Source organism: Mercurialis annua, linkage group LG8 (genome assembly GCF_937616625.2).
Source record: "Mercurialis annua linkage group LG8, ddMerAnnu1.2, whole genome shotgun sequence".
Taxonomy (NCBI): domain Eukaryota; kingdom Viridiplantae; phylum Streptophyta; class Magnoliopsida; order Malpighiales; family Euphorbiaceae; genus Mercurialis; species Mercurialis annua.
Genome location: NC_065577.1, coordinates 31,392,945 through 31,415,671, shown reverse-complemented (window position 1 = coordinate 31,415,671; position 22,727 = coordinate 31,392,945). Strand labels below are relative to the sequence as shown.

Genomic DNA, 22,727 nt, shown 5'->3' with positions numbered 1-22,727 from the left:
ATAAAATTTTAATTTCTTTTATTGGAAATGTTAAAAAGTTAAAATTAAGCAATAGATTTAATTTTTGTTACTAAAAAATGATAATATGATTGAAGCAATTTTATATTTTTATAGTAAATAACTAATAAATAAAAAGATATCAAAATTTCAACACAAATATTATAATATAATTATTTAATGTTAATAAAACTCATCATATTTTTTTATATATAGTGATATATCTGTGCAATTTCTTTTAGGATTAGGAATTTAACAAATATGATAATTGTTGCACAATTCCTTTTAGGATTAGGAATTTAATACATAATAGTAGTTACTGCGATAATTAATTTTAATATGTTTACTTTATAGATTAGGAATATCATCTTTCTATTTGTTAAGCACAAATATTCTTATATGTCATAATTAGGAATATCAACTTGGATAAAATACATAGAGGGTATTTTTGTCCGTGAATGGAAGTGTTCCCCCGCGAATACACTTTTATATTTGTTATAGATTGTTTTTTTTAAATGTGGGGTCCTCCATCTAGAGGAACCCCAAACATAATTTTGACTATCAAGGGATGATATATAGTTATTATTCCAGAAAAATACAAATATCATCTCATTGAACAACTTTTAAAATTGATTAGAGTTGTACGGCTGAAACTAACAAAACTGCCCAGAAACCAAACAGTTTCCTTTATGTAATATATACATAACATAAAATACAAAGCAGTGAAATTCATGGCAAGATTCCAGAGGAATTAGATGCCCACCTTTATGTATATGAGTGTTTGAACTCTGAAACCTGAAATTGTCATGAATAAAGCTTACATTTTGATGCTTGAGGATTCAGGGATCTGACACGCTTTCTACATGCTTGTTTCCCGAGTCTTTAGCATTCTGGTTACCTTCAGTTAACGGGGACAAACGTTGTGTAACTTCTGCTTCCTGATGCTCTGATGCGCAATGACCCTCCTGAATGGAGTCCATACAGTTGTTATTGGATATTGATGAAATACCCTGCCCTGCCAACAAGCAGTTGTAAGAATGGGTATCGAAGGACTCTGTGCTATATGGCGAGCGGATAGCTGAGCTGAACAAGGGCATCATGCGCTTTTTCTCAGGAAGTTGGCGCAACGATATTCGACAAACAGGACAAGTGGAATGCTGTTGCAGCCATATGTCTATGCAGGTCACGTGGAACGAGTGACCACAGTAGGGGAGAATACGCAAGACATCATCTTCATGGTATTCTGTTAGGCAAACTGTGCATCTGCCGCATACAATAGTTCACTGCTTTATTAGTAAGAACTGGAGCAACAGAAATATAATGATCGCGAACACAAATAGAACAAGTAATAAAATAGTATCAATGGCTTGATTTCATAACGATTATTACCAATCCGTTCATATTTTAAATGCTTTTTGACAGATATAAGTAATGACAAATAATAGTACATTTAGCTAACTGATCTAAAAGCATCTTGATAAGGTGCATATAGGTCAAATAGCCTGGTTAAAGTGACGGGACGACAAAAAGAGAAAAAGACGACAGGCAATTAATAGCATTACAACTATTTTTATCACATGCATCATGTATATTTGTAATTTTGGAAAATCATTCTTGTGTTCAGATTATGTTTTTGTAGTTTACCAGGAAGACATGGCTACTGTCTTTCTTGCCTAAGCCAAATGGACCAAGAACAAGGTCCAAAAAAATAACGTCGGCATATATTGACAAAGAAAACAAAGAAATACTGAGACTTTCTACACAATTCACATTTTACCAAATCCATTGCTATGAGATATTTGCCAATTTGTTTTCTCAGTATGCTGACCTCTGCAAATATGGACTTAGGGAGACATCATTTTAAGTTGAAAACAATAACAAAAATTGTCTTAGTACTAGCTTTCTAATAACTATCCAAACAATTGTCCCGCGGAAGGTCTGGTATGCTATGTAACCCGAGTACAGATTTTGACAACTTAATCAAAGTATTATTAATGGTCATGAATAAAACCGTATTATGATTTATAAGCTTCGTAAACCCAACAAAACAAAGGCTATTAGCTTACAAGTTCTGGAGACCCCAGGTTGTAAGAGAACATACATGGAGAAAACCATCAAATTATCTTCATTCAAAAGAAATATCCTCATCCTATGTACCACGGAAACAAGATTGATGAAACCAAAAATACCGATATGGAAAACAGATAAAACTACATTTTTTACTTAGTAAATCAGTTAACTAACAAGGGTATGAAAATGAAACCCTCTAATTTAAGGATGGAAGTTTCAAAATGTCTGCTGATGAAGATATGCATATAACACTAGTACTTAAGTGAGGCAATTTGGATAGCAACAAATTAAGCTCCTATTGCTTTCAGAAATTCTTAGCATCTCGCTTCATTGAATCAGAAAATAAACTGATATCACAGAACACAATAATATGACCAAAAAGGATCACTCTCAATTTTGTGCATTTTTACAGTAATCTCGAAAGACTTTTACGACTTACTTTATGAAGGCACAAAAGAGACAGTCGCAAAAAGAAATGAAGCAGAAGAAAAGGACATACTGAGCATCTTCTGAAGCAGAGAAAAGGTCATCACTGTACTTCTTTGTAGGAAAGTTGGCTACAATTACAGGCTCAAGACCGTGCAATCCTCGTTCTAGCTATAACACAGAAGTTAATGATTAACAATTCTTATCAAAATGATAGCATATTTACGAGTAGCTTTCTAAAGCATGAAATACACAATGGAACAGATCAAATGTTAGGCACAATTAAACTTGCTCAAAATTAAGAGTGCGCAAACCGGTTTTTAGTTTTGTTCGTTAGTGAATTTGTCAAAAACGATCTGTTTTAAAGGAAATAGAAACAAGACTAATTGGAGGATAAATCTTGGTTTGGTTCAGTTTCCGATTTTTCCGAATATGTTAAATATATAGATAGTTCAGTTTCTCTAAATTAAAAACCAAACCAAACCGAAATATTTGTAACTTATATAACAAATGTATCAAGCCAATCATTTTCTGTTCGGTTTTTTCAGTCAGTTTGGTTCCGTACGTAATCCAGCTCAAAATATGTTAGAACAGATTGTCCATGACATATTTCCATTCTTATATTTGTCATGAAAGGAACAACTTGTAATTAGAGGGAAATGACATTCCTTCTAAGATGGCTATTTGAGATTTTCATTAAACTATATCAATCTGTCCATAATAACATTAATCTGTAAAAAGTCTAACAGCTCATAAATTTTAAAACAAAAAATCATCAAAATTCAAATTTCAGTATTTCCACAAGACCAGTACGAAACAGTGACGAAACAGATTAAAAAAACAAAGAGAAAAGAATTATTTGCATATTAAATCCCAACGTTTCACCTTTTTAGCAATTTAATCTCATTCACTAAAATTAGCATCGCACATCCCAACCTTTCAATTTCTTGGCATTCTGTAACCGTATAACCGTTTTTTAGTGTCGTTTCATACAAAACACTGCCGTTTTGCACACATTTTATAACTTTATATTTGGTGAAAAACACTATATGCTACAAAATGCTAAAAGAATGCCAAAAAATTAAAAAGTTAGGATGTCCAATGCAAATTTAAAAACATGAGAATACATCGCTAAAATAGTGAAACGTCAAGTCGGGATTTAATATGCTAAAACACAAGAGAAAATAAAAAGTTGAAGGGAAAAAAAAAGCTTACAATGCTAAGATCAGATCTGGAAGCAACAGGAAACGAACGTCTAGATGAGTTAAGTTGAATCCGAGCACAAACCAAACGTGTGCACACAAACACTATAAACATAGTACTAACACCAAATCCTATCACTGTCATCACCAAATTTAAACCTGAACCCATCATTTTTCTTTTCTGAACTCAAAATTTCAGTACATGCCCAAGAAAACAGAAAAAGAAGCAAACTTTCATGGCTATTGTAAAGAGGTTAATATAAACAAGCATATCTCAATCTTAAGTGGGAAAAAAACAGAAACTGAATCTGCATGAGAAGGGTACTGCTGTCTGTTTGATTTTGTGAGAATCCCATGAGGTAAAATTGGAGAAGAGGGGGGAAATTTTGTATCTTTTTTGGTGTTGGGATGTTGAAGAGAATTGGGTAGTTATAGTTGTTAAGGTGGTTTTGAGAAATATAGTTAAGGTAGTTGAGAGTGAAGAAGTGAGGAGGTGAGTTTGTTTTTGAGATTGATAAAGAAGAGAAAGGAGGGAGAGATTAGTGATGTTGGAAGTGAGATTTGAGGGAAAAGAGTGATTAGTGGGATCTAATATTAATTATGAATTGACTCTAAAAAGAAAAAAAAGATTTAAGAGGAGATTTTTAAATAAATAATAAAAGTTTAATCGCCTAAAAATATCCCATATTTTTATTTTTTTTGAGCAAATTACTTAAAGGCTCCTGAGCTATACTATAATTAACAGTTTGTTATTTCTTGTTTTAAAAGTCTACTTGATACGTTAACTGAGAAATCCTTCTGTTAACAGTCTTGTTACTTCTTTTTTATTTATGAACACATCTTTTAAAATCTTCGATTTTAACCCTTTTTCAATTTTATTTTTTTAGCAAAACGTTACAAAAGAAGGACTCCCTTTTTCTCTCTCCTTCTTCCTTTTCTTCTTCTTTTTTTGCTTTTCTCTGCAACTTTTTTTTCTTTTTCTTCTACCTTTTCTCTTTCCCACATAATATAAATGAACTCCAATACAAAGAAAAAAGTTTGTAATTGTGAAAAAATTGAAGATATAATATGATGGGTAGTAGATGAGAAACGTCTTTTTTTCCTTTTTCTTTTTCTTCTTCTTCTTTTTCTTTCTATGTTGTTTTAAATTATTGTAGTATCGTTTTCTGGAATTTTTTCAATATTTTTTAAAAAAAATCATCATTTTTCTTCATTTATGATGTTTTGACCTAATTTTCAAACGTTTTTTAATTAATTTTAAAAATCGTTTGAAACTGTTTTTTCGAAACTGTTTTATACTGTTTGAAACTTTTGTAAACGGTTTAAAATTATTTTATACTGTTTGAAACTGTTATTTTTTAGACTATTTAAAATGTTTTCTAAAAACTGTTTTAGACTGTATGAGACCCTTGTAAACAGTTTGAAACTGTTTTATACTATTCGAAACTTTTGTAAACAGTTTGAAACTGTTATATATTGTTTGAAACTATTACTTTTTAGAATGTTTGAAAGTGTTTTTGTAGAAACTGTTTTAGACTGTTTGAGAACTTTGTAAACAGTTTGAAACTGTTGTATACTGTTCGAAACTTTTATAAACAGTTTGAAACGGTTTTTTTGAAAATGTGTGAAACTGTTATTTTTAGACTGTTTGAAAGTGTTTTTCAGAAACTGTTGTATACTGTTTGAAACCTTTGTAAACGGTTTGAAACTGTTGAAACCGTTTTTAATAGATTGTTTAATGAGACAAATAAATTACAATTTACAGTTTTCTTTGTTTTTGAAGAAAGTTATGAACGTTGAATTTGAATTTCAAGTGAAAATTGAAGCGATTTAATTAGAAATTAAAAATTCGAGCGGATTCAAAACTATCAATAAAATTTTAGAAAATAATAATAAAATCGCAGGTATTAATTTCTTGAAATGCTATGAGTTGAAATTAGAATTAGTTTGTTGATTTGTTAAATTTTTTTGAAAATAAATTGAAAAAGAAGAAGAAAAGAAGAAGACAGAAAGAAGATGAAGAAAAAGAATAAACTGGATATAGAGTAAATATGGAGTATAGAAACAAAATAAAAGAGTAAAAGAGTAAACATAAAACACTCTAAGGTAGACAAATAAAGATAGAGAATCTGGATTAACAAATGCTAATATATTTTTTTAGGTATTTTGCTATTTCTTTCTTTAACCTACTGAGTTGATTAACAAAAAAATTAACAGATGGGTGTAACATATAATATATCCAAACATGAACGATGTCATAATGGATTTGTATAAATTAGAGGATGAATTAGTATATTTTATTACAACACAAAAAATCTTCACTGGTTTTTTTTTTGGAGAAAAAGTTTAGCCTATGAGTTAAGTAGGCTCTTAACGTTCAGAAAGATGCAACGAGGACCCTGACATTTTTAAATTGCATTATCTAAGCTCTCCTTAGGAGTTCTCGTTGATACGATTTAACAAATGTTATGGTCCTCGGTGACTCCTAAGAAGGGATTAGATGATACAATGTTTTAAAACTTTAGTGGCTTGTTTGACTCTTTCTGAACGTTGAGGGCCTACTTGACCATAGGCTAAACGTTAAGGGTTTATTTGGCCATTTTCCCTTTTCTTTTTTTACCATCTTCATTATTAATATAAGGCCTAATACCTAAGAACTTCGACCTCGTAACTTTTTTTCGATCCTACCCTGACGTTGAAAATTTGTCAATTTTATCCTATTTTGCATTTTATTGTTTCAAATGTACCCTGAAATATTAAATTGACATCTTTTTCATTTGAAAAAAAAAATTCAAAAATGTTCTCCATATATAGCATAGCTTAAATGTACATGTTTAAAATATATTTAGATTTTTAGTTAAATTAATTAAAAATTTAAATTAATTTAAATTTAATTATGATTTTTAGTTAGTTTTTAAAAATAAACGAATTATTTGTATATTTTTAAGGCCTAATGTCTTAAAAAAACCCCGATCTTTTAGCCCATTTTCAACCATACCCTGACGTTGAAAATTTGTCAATTTTACCCTATTTTGCATTTTTGTGTTTCAATTGTACCCTGAAAAATTAAATTAACGTCTTTTGCGTTTGGAAATTTGTTTAAAACATTCTCCATGTCTCGCATATATTGATTGTATATTTTTAAAATTTATTTAAATTTAGTTAAATTAATTAAGAATTTAAATTAGTGTTAATTTGATTATGGTTTTTAGTTAGTTTTTAAAAATAAAGGACTTATTTGTACTTTTTTGAATAAAAAAGAATTTAATTTCATGTTTAGACTTAATTAATTGAATGATTTCATCATTTAAGTAAAAAAATTAACAAAAAATAAATTATTGGGGTACAATTGAAAACGGAAAATTCAAAAGTGGGTAAAATTGACAAATTTTCAACGTCGGGGTGGAATTGAAAAAAAGTTTAAAGGTGGGGAGTTTTTGAGTGATTAGGCCTATTTTTAAATGGAAATGAATTTAATTTTATCTTTAAACATGGTTAATTGAATGATTTCATCATTTAAGTAAAAAAATTGACAAAAATTAAAAAAATTGAGATACAATCGAAATAAGGTAAAATTGACAAATTTTTAACGTCAGGATAGGATTAAAAAGATGTTTCGGGGTCTTTTTTTAAGGCATTAGGCCTTAATATAACAGCCAACAGGATGCGTTCTTAAACACGAGCATAATCCTTTTCAAACAAATGGAAAGTACTAGGAAATTTTTGATCAAATTTAGTGACATACAGTAGTTCAGAATTTGGTTTAGTACCTAAAGGTGTGTGTACAACAATTACACCTTAATTTCCTGTCCATTGCCAATTTTCACTCTTATTGATCAACTTCTGTCAATACTGCTGAAGAAGCTCACATTGTCGCCTTTTTTCCGATCTTTCTTATAGTTTTGCAGTATTTTCCTACGCGCTTTCTACCTGCAAATCCCACAAGTCTGGAGCTTGTAGCATTTGATCACTTGAGCTGGATGAACCTCTACTTCTTTGTAAAGAGAGCTCCTTCTAAAACACAAACAACATTCTTGTGACAAATAATTAATATTCAGATTTCAGGGATGAGAATTTTATGCACATTAATAATTGTGGCTCTGATAGAGTGATACAAGAGACTCATGGATAACATTTAATCCCAACAGAATTAAAAAGTGAATACTGATTATATAACCATACATACAGGTCGGCTAATATTTGGATTGTCTGCTGTTTTCAAGAACATAGCAGTTAGAATATTGACCAGAATTAAAGCATAGGTGAATCACAGCTCCACCCATAAGTGAATAAAAAGGAATACCTTCAAGTTCAACTGGAGAACTATTGTGCAGTCTGTCAATCTATTGTCGCAAATCTCATCGCACTCTGAGAAACATTCCAACATCAAAAAAATATTAGGGAAACTTGGTCAAGAACTGTACAATGATGAAATAGCTTAGATAATTCTTAGTTATACCAAATGTGGGATGTAAATCCTCTTCTTTGATAACTTACTATTTTGAGATAACTTAATCATCAACAAGAAGAGAGAGTTTCACTCCTATACAACTTTACTTGCTCCTATTTAATATACTCTAAAATTGCACTCTAGAAAAGAATCTTGACCTGTTCTTTCTATTCGTGTCGCCTGTTTGAACTTGCCATAACTTTGATGGCGTTACGACTCCTTGAGCAGAAGTCTCCATTTTTGGGACATTCTCTGATAATCGCGTCTTCTAAATATGGGAAATTTAAGGTAAATCTACCTGGCCAAAAGCTTGTGAGGAGTGGCAGACCATTAGTTTCAAAACAAAAATTAGCTGACTCAAGAGGATCTCATCCTCTACTCCATCTGCTTCACTTGGAATTATTCCTTTATAACCATTCTTTCGAGTTGCGCAAGACTTCTATCAGTTGTCAGAGCCATCAAAATTCTCAAATCATAACTTTCAATACTTGTAGGCCTCTTAGATACTGAGGTAAAACTAAAGCTTCCATTCTACTCTCAGTTCTTCCAAGCTTGGTAATGCAACCTATAGAACAAAAAAAAAACAGTATTAAATAAAAGAAACAAGCGATCAAAACAATAAAATTAAACAAAATAGTCTGATAGTCTGAACTGATATGATACTTCACACTTTTGAATCAATAGCTCTCTTGTAAATGATGTACAGCCATCCATTTTCAGAGTTTCTACACCGAGGAAGCGCCTCCCCAGGTGCTGGACACTTTGATATAATCTTCAACCTATTAATACCAATCATTTGAAGTTCAGCAAGTAGTTAGAATGAATACATTTAAATTAACAGATTAGAATATCATGATAAGAAAAGTAGAAGAAAAAACCAAATATGAAACACACCTCTTGTGGTAGTAGACACTCCACACACAGATATGTGATGGTTGCGTTTAGGTCTCCCTCCCAAAATTGATTATCCGGTGAATATTTGGAGTTTCTGACTGACCGTAGCTTAGGTGTGCTCAAGACTCCAGCAGAGAAAATCTTCATCTGAGTGCATCCAGAAATGAATATTTCTTCTAACAATGGGAAACTAAAGGCTTGATTTCCTGGGAAAAAGCTGGCGAGACTATCCAAGGTCTCAAGTTGCAAAGTTTTCAATTTGTTAAAAACCACTTCATCCTCTGTCTGATCTCCATCGGTTTCCACCACTTCAGTCATCGCATAACAGTAACATAAGCTCATTTCGGTGAGGTTTACCATAGTTTTTGCTGTCGACACATTGAACAAGCTTTTCAACTTATTACAATGACTCACTTTTAGAGTCACTAAATTTCGGAAGGATGATGATGATTGCACTATTTTGCGTAAACTAGAACAGTTATAAATTGTCAGTGTCTCAAGATATTGAGTAACTGGTTTCAGTATGGCGTCTTGCTTCCATATATGCTTTAATCTATAGGCATTGTCTATGCTCAGATGTCTCAGTGGCACAGAAACTGCATCATCCTCATCCGAGAATAGCTCTTGAAAAGAACCTACGACAATAACAAGTTCTTCCAAACTGTATAGTGTTTTGAGGAAACTAAACAGAACAATGCACGATTCGGGACTCAAGGAATGCAGTGTCAGTACTTTTACTTTGGAAAAGCAGTTTGCAGGAGATTGACCAATCTGTATTCTCAGCAAATCATTGTGGTGTAGAGTCAATTGCTCCAAGTTGTGATTGAGCTGCATGTGGCAATAAATAAAAAATTCAACAAAATAAGTAAAATAATAATAAACAAACCTCTATTTTTATTACTCTCTCTATATATACATATTACATAACTATTAGAACCACATACATAAATTACAATGATAATCTCTATTAAAAATCATTTATTCAATTCTTTAAATTTTACAGAATGAAAATTTATAAATAATACTAATATAATGTCTACAGCCCATTCACTAGTAGTGCTTAATTAGGAAAATAATGACCATCGCATTCTAAATCTAATAACTGTATTAAGATTAAGAATATAAGGAGGGGCAAAAGCCTTAAGCATTTTGCATACTGGTCCGATAATCAAAAAATGAATAAAATATACTTTTAACAGGTTGAAGCACTAATGTATTTTTTTTAAAAGTTAAGACACTAAACTAATAAATTCATAAAAGACATTATTGGCATAATATTTACTAAATTATCAACTTCATAAGTTTCAATTCAATCTATAAATAATTAATATAATTCTAATTTATTTAAACTTTAGATATTATTTATAATCTAATTATTATGAAATGCATAAATATAAAGCTAAGCAAATAACAATAGTTTATTTATCCTTGAAACACATGGCTAAAATTTTCTAAAATTAATTGATGAATGCATATAACATGTGCATTATATTACAATGAAACATTTATCAGTGAACCTGAAAATTAATTGATTTAAATTCATTTATCAATTTAATCTCTTCACTTTGGTAATAAGAAAGTGAAAGATATATAACAAAAAATTCACAATTTCAATCAATTAATGACTAAATTGCATATAGATCACCAAAATATCGATCTTTCAGAATAGATATTAAAATTTAATTTTTTTTTTGGGGATAGATCATCACTTGATACATCTATTTTATAATCAGTAATAAATTACAATTTATTTAAGGATACTATATTTTAATTTCATTATCTGCCAGGGAAAAAAATTAGAATACATTTTACATTTTCAGATTGGACACCTCACATGCTGCATGTTTAAATTATTTTTGTTAAAAAATTAAAAGGCTTAAGGTCTGAAAAACTACCGACCTTTTATTTTTTTTTCAATTGCACCCTCACCTTGTAATTTCTTCAATAACACCCTATTTCGTATTTTTGACTTTCAATAGCACCCCGACCTTGTAAAACAATCAATTTTACCCTATTTTGTATTTTTGACTTTCAATAGCACCCTAAATCATCAAATTAAACTCATTTTTCAAAGACTTATTTGAATTTTTTAAAATTAAAGGACTTGTTTAAAAGTGTCCAAGTAGAAAAAAGTATGATTTCACCTTTAAATTTAATTTTTTTGAAAATTTTCATCCTTATAATAATCAAATCATCTAACTTTTTTAATTTAGAGTGCTATTGAAAGCCAAAAATACAAAATAGGGTGCTATTGAAAAAATTACAAGGTGAGGGTGCTATTGAAAAAAAATTGAAAGGTCGGTAGTTTTTCAGACCTTAAGCCAAATTAAAATAAGGGTAATTTTGATTATTTTTTCTAATCCATTTAGATTTTAAATAAGTGAATGGCTATGATTTTAATCTTTTAATGGAAATATGTGAAAAATGACATGACTGCTAATGTGCAAAATATTTTGAAAGTATTTTTAAACAGTCACATATAATTGAGTGACCTAGTACTAGCATAAATTATGAAATGTGTAAATGTAAAACTAAAATGAATAATAATAGTTTATTTATTCATCAAAACATGGCTAAATAGTTAATAGAAGAAACAAAACTTACCTTTTCAAACATAAAAAACGGTTGAAATGGGATATTGTCTTGGCTGCCTCCTCCTCCATGTGCTTCTTCTTGATAACGGTTTCTAATTTCTGAACCAAACATGATTGCGCTGTTACACTCGACCAACTCCAAACATTTCAACTTTGGCCACTCAACACTATGCCTCCCCGGGTAGAAACACTTTAGTTTCGTTAGCCCATGGAGTGAAAGAGAAGTAAGTTGAGGAAACTTAAAATAAGGGTCTGATTCTGCGCTTTTACTTTTCGCAACAATTCCCTCTACTCCACATGTTTGCCATTGCGAACTTCTAATTTTTAAACTTTGAAGCTGAACAAGGCCTGAGATTATGGAGGCTGGAAATATACTTTTCAAAGCGCCACAAGCATCGATTTCCACTGACTGTAGTTCTTGAAAAGTAAAACTTGATGGAGGATCCTTACTCCATATGATCCTCAGTTTCTCAAGGGAGGAGATTCTCAATTCTCTCAACTTAAATTCTACCACAGCATCTATATCGTCAGCATTTGGTTCTTGGAATTGAAATATTTCTTGCAGTGAAGAACAATTCATAATTATCAACCTCTCCAGCCTGTGAAATCTTGGCAAGTCATCAGGAGGAAAAACCGTTAAGAGCTTGTGGCAACCATCGATTATCAAGGCTTTTAGTTTGGAGAAGGAATTAGGCATGAGCTGATGGTGCCATATATTTTCCAGGTTGAACAAAAAGGTAAGACTCAATAACTCTAACTTGGGGAACCCAACCTGAAATGCTAGTTCGAGTTAGTACAAGAAATAACTGTAAACACGAAAAAACAAAGACACGAAGAAAAACAAAGAGTCTCACCATTCTATTAAAGAGAGATTCTGTTTCAGAGTTGTTGTCGGCCTCTGAATTAACTTGTTGGGTGCAGGTAACAAAGGTAGTAAAAACAGAGCAGCTTTGAACATACAATTCTGTAAGAGACTGAAATTCAATCGGATGCCCAGTGCAGAATCTACTTAACTTCGGAAGACCTTCAAGCCTCAAACTTTCCAGTTTAGAAAAGAGTATCTTCTCCGTTCTCCCTGTTTCTTCTACAAATTCCTTCGTCAGAATTATCTCTTTAATGAGCTCACAGTTTCTTATCTCAATTCTTTTGAGATGAAAAAGACTTCTAACCATTTTACATGTCAATAGATGCCGCAAATTATGACAGCTATCAACAATCAAGCTTGTTAAATTTGAAGATGTTATGGAGAGGTGGTCTTGCCATATCTTTTCGCAATAAACTGTATTTATTGTAAGATTCTTCAACTTAGGAAGAGAGACCTGCAAATGGGAATTACGGTAACGAAGAAAATTAGTCTTCCTTATTAGGTGCTACATAAATAAATGAGTGAATGGTTGCAAAGTAAAGTAGACATAAAAAAGAAACCACCAAACTAATATTGTCTATACAAGCTTAATAAACTGAAGTTGAATGTGTGGAAGTTTGCACACATAGTCACTCTCCTCCATCAAGAATATAAATAAGTTACCAATTGAAAATGCCAAGAGCTTAGTGCATAGACATACCAGTTCGTTGAAAATTGATAATGGCTCATCCTCTAATGATACACCTTCCTGACATGTTGGACCATCAACTCTCAAATGATTGTGTCTCGCGTAAGATTCTAGTGGTCGGTTCATTTTGTTGCAAAAGCTTCTGAGCGTTGGTAGATTGACCAGTGTCAAGGAGCATAACTGGCTCAACTCAACTTTGACAATGCCATCATGATTATTGGAGGGCAACGAAAACAGAGTTGTTAATTTCTCGCAATTTCTGACTTCTAATCCTTTCAATTTGCTGAAAGACCCAGCTACCGGCTGCCCATTACAAAGGTTTTCCAAGCTCATTAGATTACACAGAAATAACGACTGTAGAATAGGAAATGCAGGACACGAAGACAAATTTGTTGAATTGGCAATATGTTGAATCACAAGATCATTCTGGACTTGAAGATGCTTCAATTTCCGAAAGCCATCCCCATCAAGATCATACAACACACTCTCAATTCCCCATATTTCATCTAAATACAGATCATCACTTTCCTTCAATAACTTTAGTAACCCTGGCTCTAAATGAATGCTTGTCTTGAACTTGAGCTTCAGCGTCCTTGAGGATTCATTGTTCACTCTCCAGTCCCATCCATCTCCTATGACTAATTTATAGTTTTGCAATCCTTTGAAACAGAAGAAAAAAGACCTTGGTATCATCTCGGGATCCAATACTTGCATTTCCAGAGTTAGTAGGCGGGGCAAATGCTCCAACTCTTCAAGGCTCGCGTTACCTTCGGCATCCCACTCTATAGAGTTGTTGCTCATATACAACTCTTCTAACTGAGTCAACTTTGAGAAAACATTGGCGGGAATAATCTTCAATTTGGAGCAATTGCTCAAATCTAGAATCTTGAGCCGAGTCAATTGCTCTATTTCCTTGGGAAGCTCAACTATATAAGCGTCAACAAAACTCAATACCTTTAGCTGCTTAAGCTCTCCAATGATAGATAACTTATTTAAATGGCAACCATGTAAACACAAGGTTTGTAGGTTTGTTAGGAATTTGATGGATGAAGGAAGGCATAAGAAACGCATTCCTGTAAAATGCAACACTCTGAGTTTAGCAACTCCCTCAAAAAATGAATCAGAAACTTTCAAAGACATATCTTCCGTAAGCAGCAACAACAACTCTGCATTTGGACAATCTAACTTAAACATTTCCGAATCAGGCCCAATAAGTTCTTGAAAATCACAAAATGGAAGAGATATTCCAGTGCAATCCCTATCTGGCAATTCCATCAATTTAGCACCACTTTGACAAGTAAAAACATGTTTCTCTCTACATGCAATAGACAAAGCAGCATCTCGAACGATGTCATGCATTTTGACATACCCATCCATCTCTCCCTTCATTAACAAGGAGCAATCTTGAAGTTCATTGATCAAATAGTCTACTCTTTTTCTTGCATCACTGACAATAGGCCTCTCCTTAAGCAAACCAAGACCAATACAATACCTCAACAAGTACTGGATCCGAATGTTAGAGTGTCCACTCAGAGCACAAAGCAAGAAAAATGATTTGATTTCATCGCCAATCAGTTTCTTGTAGCTTGACTTTAAAGACTCATGCACTTTCAAGTCTATTTCTTCATCCTTAAAGCTGGATAGTTGTTGTACCTTCTCCTCCCAAATTCCCACCTCCTTACAATTCCGCAAGTACCCAGCAACAAGTTCAATCAGCAGTGGCACTCCTGCACATCGTTTGACGACTTCAATCGCAATGGCATCAAATGCTCGATCTTTAGCATGTGGGACAGTCTTTGCAAACATACTGCAAGCCTCTTCATGTGTTAGAACTTGAAGCATGAATTCTTTTTCTACCCCCATCTCATTTAGTAATACACGTTTCTCCCTCGAGGTTAGCAGTATTTTGCAGTCTTTGCCGTCAGCTCCCGTTGGTATTCCTATTTGATTTAAATCAATTTTTTGCCAGATATTATCAAGAATTACAAGAATCTTCTTCTTTTTTATCCTCTCAAAGAGATGACTTGCTCGAACACGGCTATCCTCCACATTGAAGTTCACACCCAAGACACCCGCAATTAATTTTTGAATTTCTCCAAGTTCAGGTTTTTCAGAAACGGAAACAAAAACCACATCATCGAATAGCTTTTCTTTGGAAGCAAGGCCATGGACCTCCTTTGCTAGTGTAGATTTCCCCACACCGCCCATTCCCCACACGCCGACCCTGGTTAGATTAGGATCCTTAAGAGCCTCCATGACTTGCTTCAGAATGGACAGCCTTGATTCCAATGCTTCAAAATCAAAAACAGACGGATCAACATGCTGTTGAAGATGGGGACGGTGAGAAAATGGATGGAGACCAGCTTCCTGCTGATCCAGCTGATCAATCACGAAAGCTTTCTCCTCTGCGTTCTTACTAAGCAAATATCGCGTCTTTAAATCGGGACAAAATCCCACAAAACACGTCTTCTTGGCAGCTTCTTCTTCCGCATTGACAAGCACCAGTGCCTCCTCAATGGCCTTCTCTGAATCGGACAGCCAGTTTCGAACATTATCATAAACAGTTTCCCCATTTCTTTCAGCATCACCAACAGAGTCTTTCACCCTGTCTCTCTTGTCCTTCAACTTGCCAGCCAAATCTCGGAGTCTCCGAACTTTGGCCTTGTAGATGAAGGGATAACTGATCCTCCGTTCGATAGGGAGAAGAACATACTCTACAAAAGGGTCCTTGCAGATTTCAATAAACGGGGAAAGAAGAGTTTCCAGTATTGCAGCCATAATTCTTTTCTTTTACCAGTTTGTTTAATTAAGTAAAGATAATAAGCTGGAAGTAACAGAACGCAAACTAGAAAAAGAAAAAGTGAAAGAAAAAGAAAAAGTTGTTTGAATTACTTCTTTTGAACTGATAAACTTAACTTTTCATTTACCAACATAGCTCAAATGGTATAAGCGTTAGACAACAATCTGCCAAAGTCGTGGGTTCAATTCCCCTCCCCTCTCCAATTATAACAAGAAAAAAAATACTTAAATTTTTGTTTTAGCAAACAAACAAAGGTTTTAATGAGGTTAAGACATAATAAGTTAAATTGAGAGAAATAAAAAGATTTGATTGTATGTCCCACAAATGGAGGTTTCACTATCAAACATGCTTTGAGAATTTAATAAAGTATAAATATAAAAATGTATTTGAAGTGAAAAGGAGTTCCAAATCTAGTGTATTACCTGCAAACACATAGGGTTGTAACTCTGAGAGTTCCTTAACAGCAACTTTTTTTCGCCGCCGGGAATGGAAACGATGAGAATACGGGGACTGCAACAAGATTCAATCACAAATATAACTCAAATTAATTCAGTAAGGGATAGAGAATAATAGCACAATTTAATTAGTAAACATGATAATGTGAATGAAATTAATTCAGTAAGAAGTGTATCGACTGCACTCAAACATGATAGTGTATGCACCGGTTATTTTGTGAATGAGAGAGAGGGTTAATGCGAACAAAAAAACTTATGGCCTTTTATTTTGAAGGGTTAAGGTACAAAAATGACCCTAATGTTTACTCCCTGACTCACATTTCCCCCTAATGTTTTTTTTGTGCTCAAAAATGACCCGGACGTTTACAAAACGGAACAAATATGACCCCCGTCTAACGGCAGGTTGTTTCAATGTTAAATTTGCTGACTTGAAATTAAAAAAGTCGTTGCCAATAGCCCATGTGGCATTTACTCTAGCCACCTACCCTTTCACCATGGCTTTAACGAATTGAAAAATCAAAATCTCTAATTTTCATACAATAAAATTGAAAATTTCTATTTCAGCTCTCAATTCATCAAAAACCGAAGAACCCAACATGTCCTCTTCCTCATCCACAGTCGACTCACGCACTCGTCGGAATGGACCAGCTCTTCAATTTAATAATGAAGGTCCACCGAATTTCTGCTATTGTAGAATTAGGGGAGTGAGGTTGAAAACTCCATTGAGAACCTCATGGACTGTTGACAATCTGGGACGAAGGTTTTTTAATTGTCGTTTTTCAATGGTAAGTTAGTTTTTAACTTAGTTTATTATTTAAAATGGTTTTAATTGTTGTTTAATTTGCTGAATTGATTGGTTTGCGTTGGTAAAAAAATCAATTGAATTCAAGCAAGTGTAATTTTTTTCGAGTGGATGGATGATCCAGTTAATAGTAGGAATGAAGATGTGATAAATGATCTTGTAGAAGAGAACTCGGTTTTGAAGAGAGAAATTGGAGTCTTAAAGTTGCAACTCAGGCAAAATGGAAGGGCAAATCATAGTGAGTTTGAAGCTGAAGTTGATGGTATGTTGATAGAGATGAGGAGATTGAAAAGAAAATTTGTGATGCGCAAAGAAGAAATCAAGAGTGCAAGAAGAAAGAAGAATGTGGCATATCTTATTGCTTTTCTTTCATGGATTGTATTGGCATATGTACTATTAGTGTAGGATTGTTTGCTGTAATTGGAAATAACTTAACCTTTAATATAAATGTCAATGATTTAAAGATAATACAAAAAGGACATTCAGACCCTAACAGATTGAGCATAAACATTTCATGTCACTACCATTGCACCAAAAAGCTTACAAAAAGTTTTGTTCATTGTACCTAATAAATAGAGCATAAGTAGTTCAAGTTCATTGCCCTAAATTACAAAAGTAGTGCATGACATACACTAGTTGTTCATGTCATCACTATTGCACCAAAATAATACTAAACTGTTTTGAAACCTAATAGATTACAACAGTTTTTCAAAATAAACAAAAATAGCCTATAATATGATCATAAACTCTGGTCATTTTCCATATTTTGCAACCCAACAACTTGTTCATCCCTTTGTTGTTACAGTTGAGATGTTGTGATACTAGGACCCCCCCCTCCCCCCCCCCCCCCCCCCCCCCCGCTTCCATTGCAATCCTGGAATTGAAAAAGGCAAGTTAGTGGCATAGCGAAGTTCAATTCCATCACCAGTGAATTGAACAGTTCTTGCATAAGACTTTGTATGTGCCTGAGCCTGAGTCTGAGTCCTTTCCCTTCTTATTTCTCTTTCATTTGCAATAGTCCTTCTAATCTGAGGATCTGGATCAGTCATCATAGGTGCAGGCACAGGTGTAATTGTAGGTTCAGTGCTCCTTTCTGTTGCCATTCCAGGCTAACAAAGACAGAAAACATATCAACACCAAACATAAACCACATATCAACACAAACATGCAAAACATAAAATATCAACTTACATCCATGACTACATCCCCTATAACCTCATCATAGATGTACCCATAGCCTCTCTCTACAGTCAAGTTTCTTGTAGCCATCATGCTTCTTCTAGCCATTGCTGCAGCTTGCATCCATTAGCCATGAACTGTTCTCCTTTTGCCACCTGTATTAGATGTAGCTCTTGAACTAGACCCTCTACCAATTCCTCCTCTTGATGGGGCAGAACATGTACTTGGGCCAGCTGATGTACTTGCACCAACAGATGATGTAGTAGGGGCACCAGAAGGACCCATACCTTCTACTGGACCCATCCCAGCTGCTGCACCTATCCATATAGGGGCATTTGGCCCTTGAGGTCCTGCTGAACCACTGATCCATGTAGGGACAGTTGGACCTTGTGGTATTTGTTCTTCTTCTGGCCGAGCCTTATAAAACAGAGAACAACTTTCAATAAATCAATACATCAAAGCAGAAGAGAACATGATATATTAACCAAAAACATTCAAAGTTATATTTGTACATGTGGAGGTCTATGCATGTTTTGACGGTTCTTTTTGTTATGGCCCTCTACTCCACACTTGCCACATTTCTGCTTTCTGACTTTCTTGCTTAGCCTTGTTCCTGGTTGAGACTCATGCACACCTCTAATCCTTTTCTTTCTTGGCCTCCCAGACATATTTGTGACTGGTGGTGGATCCATTGACTTGAACTCATGTATTTTAAAAAAATTCTTCCCAGGAACTGGCTGCATAGAAAACTGATATGCTGCCACATATTTGGACTTATGATAATACAATGAAATGTGAGCTTTTGGATCAACCTTCAGGTGGCGCATTGTTGTCATTGCATGGGCACAAGGGATTCCAGTGAGTTCCCAAGCTCTACAGGTGCATGCTTTCATGTTCAGTAAGACAGTGTGCTTGTCCTCCCCATCACCAATTTCAAACCCATAGTCCCCACTGAATACAGCTTCACATGTTTCAGCAGCAAGCTCCTTGTTGCTTGAAATAAGTTCATACAAACTGGACTCCAACTTGTAACCCGTTTGTCTACAGGATTCCTATTTGCAGCAATTCTGGTCATTGTCTTCAGTCCAATTTCCTCAAGCATAGACACTATTGGCTTGTGTCTTGCTTCTCTAATCCAAGCATTGAAACATTCAGATATGTTGTTGTCTACTGACCAAGATGAGCACCTACTTGTGAAGTAGGCTCTTGACCATGTGTGAGGTTGATAATGTATTAGGTCCGTCACTGCTTCAAATTTCACCTCAGCCAGCTTGCAAAGATTTGCTTTAAAATCTTCTGGAAATATGCTCCAAGCACATATCCATAACATTTTCTCCATTTCATCCCATCTCCATATTTTGCCCCAATTTAGAAGGATGTGCCTTGCTCACATACGATGCTCTACTTCTGGCAGCAAGTTTTTAATTGCTTTGGTTAAACCCTGCAAGTGAGCAAACACCACAATTATAGGATATCACCACAAAAGCAGCCTATGCTAATGACAACCAAAAATAAATAACAACAAAGTGAACCAAATAGCATACCTTTTGCATGTCTAAGATTAGTGTAAGTGTTTTCCATCCTCAAGATTCAGCTCCCTCCTAATCCACCACAAAAACCAACCCCAGTTATTCTTAGTCTCTTTTTGAACCACAACCCAAGCAATGGGGAACATCTGGTCATTACCATCCTTTCCCACTGCTGATAATAAGATGCCCTGGCAAGTCCCTTTAAGGAAGCATCCATCTAAGCCAATAATTGACCAGCCCCTTCTGCAAGCATCAAAACAAATGAACATTCTCTTAAACACTCTCTTGCCTTCTTTCAAACTCTGAGTACGTAAATCTATATGAGCAGTGGTCCCTGGATTGCTACTTTTTATAGCTGCAACATAGGCCTCCAAATACCCAAATTCAACCTTGTGACTCCCATTTAACTCTTGTAGACTTGGACCCTAAGTTTCTCTTCTACTGTAGCCTTTAAATCCTTTGTAGACATGTCTGGCTTTTTATAGAGTTTCTTCTTCATGAAATCAGCAATGAACTTCACAGTACAACTAGGATTTTCAAAAATCCTATAACAATCATGCTCTGGGTTTAAGGTCTTCACACACAGCCCATCAATGTCTCCGACTTGTGAAATGTGTATCAGAAATGGACAGTTAGCACTTGTGACACATTTGGTCCTAATTCTCTTGGTCTCATTTGGCTTGATCTTCAATTTAACCCTCTTGGAAACAACATATTTTGCAAGTGCTAATCTAGCTTCCTTGACATTAGTGAAGGTCATACCAAGTTGAAAATGAGGTTGTCCAGGCCTTACCTCAAATGGCACCCCTGCATTAGGCTCATCTTCACTGCTACCATAACTGTCAGCCCCTTCATCTGCACTATCATCACTGTTATCTATTTGGGGATAATCATAGTCTTGCTCTCCAACCCCATCCCCTGCATCTACTCTATCACTGTTAGCATGCCAATTTTGTTCTGTTTCACCCCCCCCCCCCCGACCTGCACCCTTCTCTATTCCCCTGTTATGGATCTACCTCAGCCCTACCATCTCCTTGTTGCCCCTCTGCATAAACACAACTATGTTGTGTACCTAGGTTACCATCTTGGTACATATGGGCCAACTCATCAATCCCATCCACATCAAACAGGCCAGTCCTGTCAAAATCCTGCCCAGCCACCTCAAACAACCTACCTCTGTTTAACTGCTGACCAGGCCCATCTTGACCAAGCCCATCTTCCTTGTGCTGTCCAGGCCCATGCTCCCCATGCTCACCAGCAACGGTTTCACCAAGGACATCTTCAGTAGGCCCAACCTTCTTATTCCCTAGCCCATCTTTTTCAAGACAAACAACCTCCTCAACCTCAGCAGTACCTAACTCATTATCAGCACCTAAACCATTGTGGTCTATGCTAGCAGACTCAGCACCTTCTATACTCAGTAGGACAGCAGGAAATATGGATTCATCTACTGCATGATCAGCATATAATTCTATCTCTGACAACCAAGAATACTTATTAACATACTTAAGCATTTTCTGAACTCCTTCATCATTATGTAGTAAAAACAACCCATTATTCAAACTTCTACCAGGCTTAAGGACAAATATATGTTTCACATTTTTAAACTCGAATCTCTCCTCATACCTAAACACAATGTCATCATATCTTAGGTAATCACAATCGAAATCGTAAATTGTCTCAACATCTCCATTTATGTACTGTAATTCAGGGTCTGAAAGCCATTCACCTCCATAATGAAAATTTATATTGATCCCTTATTCCATGCTGTATATAAATGTATCAAATTAATTCACAACAAATTAGGACTTTTTAAATTACAATTTATTAATTTTACCTCCTTACCCAAATCCACATAAATTAGGGTTTAATTAATCAAAACAGTGCACAATATGGTCCCCTAAGAATTTATTCCTTTTTTCATCTACCCCACAACAACAGTTAAATAAGCATATATTATTGAAGTGTTGTCCAGAAAAACTCATACATTAACATCAATCAAAGAGAAAAATAAATAAAATTAAGTCAAAGAATCTTACCTTTTTCAGACCCAATGTGCTTCCCTTCGTCACCTTCATCTTCCTTTATAAAAAAATCGAATAAAGAAAGGAATAAATAAAGACAAAGGGTACTGACCACACCAGTGAAAAATAAATGCAAACAGAGAAGAGAAACACGGTTTTTTGAAGAAAATTGAAGAAAATTAAGGATTTGATTTTTCAATTCGTTTAAGACATGATGAAGGGGTAGGTGGACAGAGTAAATGCCACATGGGTTGTTGGCAACGACTCTTTTAATTCCAGGTCAGCAAATTTAACGCTGAAACAACCTACCGTTAGACGGGGGTCATATTTGTTTCGTTTTGTAGACGTCCGGGTCATTTTTTAGCACAAAAAAACATTAGGGAGAAATGTGAGCCTAAGGTCATTTTTGTACCTTAACCCTATTTTGAATTACTTATAAAATAAACAATGAATTTTTATAACTACAAGTTACAACACACGCATTTTAAATTTTACAAACTATCAACATTACAATAAACTTTTGCAATTCATTGGGGGCGAAATAATTTTTAAAAATATAAATATGATCGACTTTAATAAAATGGTATCATCGTATCCATCGACTCACGGAAATATCAATCTTGACTAAAGATACTTTAAATTCAGGATTGCCTTAAGTTTTATCTCGGACCAAAGTCATTAAATGCATTGTCGTGCTTGTAAAGGAGATTAGAAAGACCATTTAATTAAGGGGACCACAGAAAATTCTCTAA

At 34.3% G+C, this 22,727-nt stretch overlaps 2 protein-coding genes across 2 annotated transcripts; both read right to left on the bottom strand.

Moving 5' to 3' along the window:
• Positions 1–591: 591 nt before the first annotated feature.
• On the bottom strand, positions 592–4,277 carry LOC126662260 (RING-H2 finger protein ATL38-like). The gene is made up of 3 exons (XM_050356185.2): positions 3,709–4,277; positions 2,567–2,664; positions 592–1,260 (listed from the first exon to the last, which is right to left on the bottom strand). Exons 1-3 carry the CDS (start codon positions 3,865–3,867, stop codon positions 837–839), a joined length of 681 nt encoding a protein of 226 aa, XP_050212142.1. The 5' UTR covers positions 3,868–4,277; the 3' UTR covers positions 592–836.
• Positions 4,278–7,360: 3,083 nt separating this feature from the next.
• LOC126661886 (uncharacterized) lies at positions 7,361–17,039 on the bottom strand. Its single transcript, XM_050355768.1, has 11 exons — positions 16,980–17,039; positions 16,839–16,922; positions 16,409–16,496; positions 13,199–15,900; positions 12,488–12,952; positions 11,644–12,405; positions 9,040–9,867; positions 8,809–8,924; positions 8,304–8,710; positions 7,999–8,063; positions 7,361–7,709 (listed from the first exon to the last, which is right to left on the bottom strand). Exons 1-8 carry the CDS (start codon positions 17,037–17,039, stop codon positions 8,871–8,873), a joined length of 5,043 nt encoding a protein of 1,680 aa, XP_050211725.1. The 3' UTR covers positions 7,361–7,709; positions 7,999–8,063; positions 8,304–8,710; positions 8,809–8,870.
• Positions 17,040–22,727: the final 5,688 nt, after the last annotated feature.

What these genes read in the sequence shown, in the direction of transcription:
- LOC126661886 (XM_050355768.1), bottom strand. Translation starts at nt 17,039, where the DNA reads ATGTTGGGTTCTTCGGTTTTTGATGAATTGAGAGCTGAAATAGAAATT. An exon ending in TAACATTGAAACAACCTGCC is followed by an intron (nt 16,497 to 16,838) that starts GTTAGACGGGGG and finishes ATCTTGTTGCAG; the next exon opens with TCCCCGTATTCTCATCGTTT. An exon ending in ACAACCCTATGTGTTTGCAG is followed by an intron (nt 15,901 to 16,408) that starts GTAATACACTAG and finishes ACCCTTTTGTAG; the next exon opens with AGTATGTTCTTCTCCCTATC.
- LOC126662260 (XM_050356185.2), bottom strand. Translation starts at nt 3,867, where the DNA reads ATGATGGGTTCAGGTTTAAATTTGGTGATGACAGTGATAGGATTTGGT. An exon ending in CCAGATCTGATCTTAGCATT is followed by an intron (nt 2,665 to 3,708) that starts GTAAGCTTTTTT and finishes TCTGTGTTATAG; the next exon opens with CTAGAACGAGGATTGCACGG. An exon ending in TCTGCTTCAGAAGATGCTCA is followed by an intron (nt 1,261 to 2,566) that starts GTATGTCCTTTT and finishes TGTATGCGGCAG; the next exon opens with ATGCACAGTTTGCCTAACAG.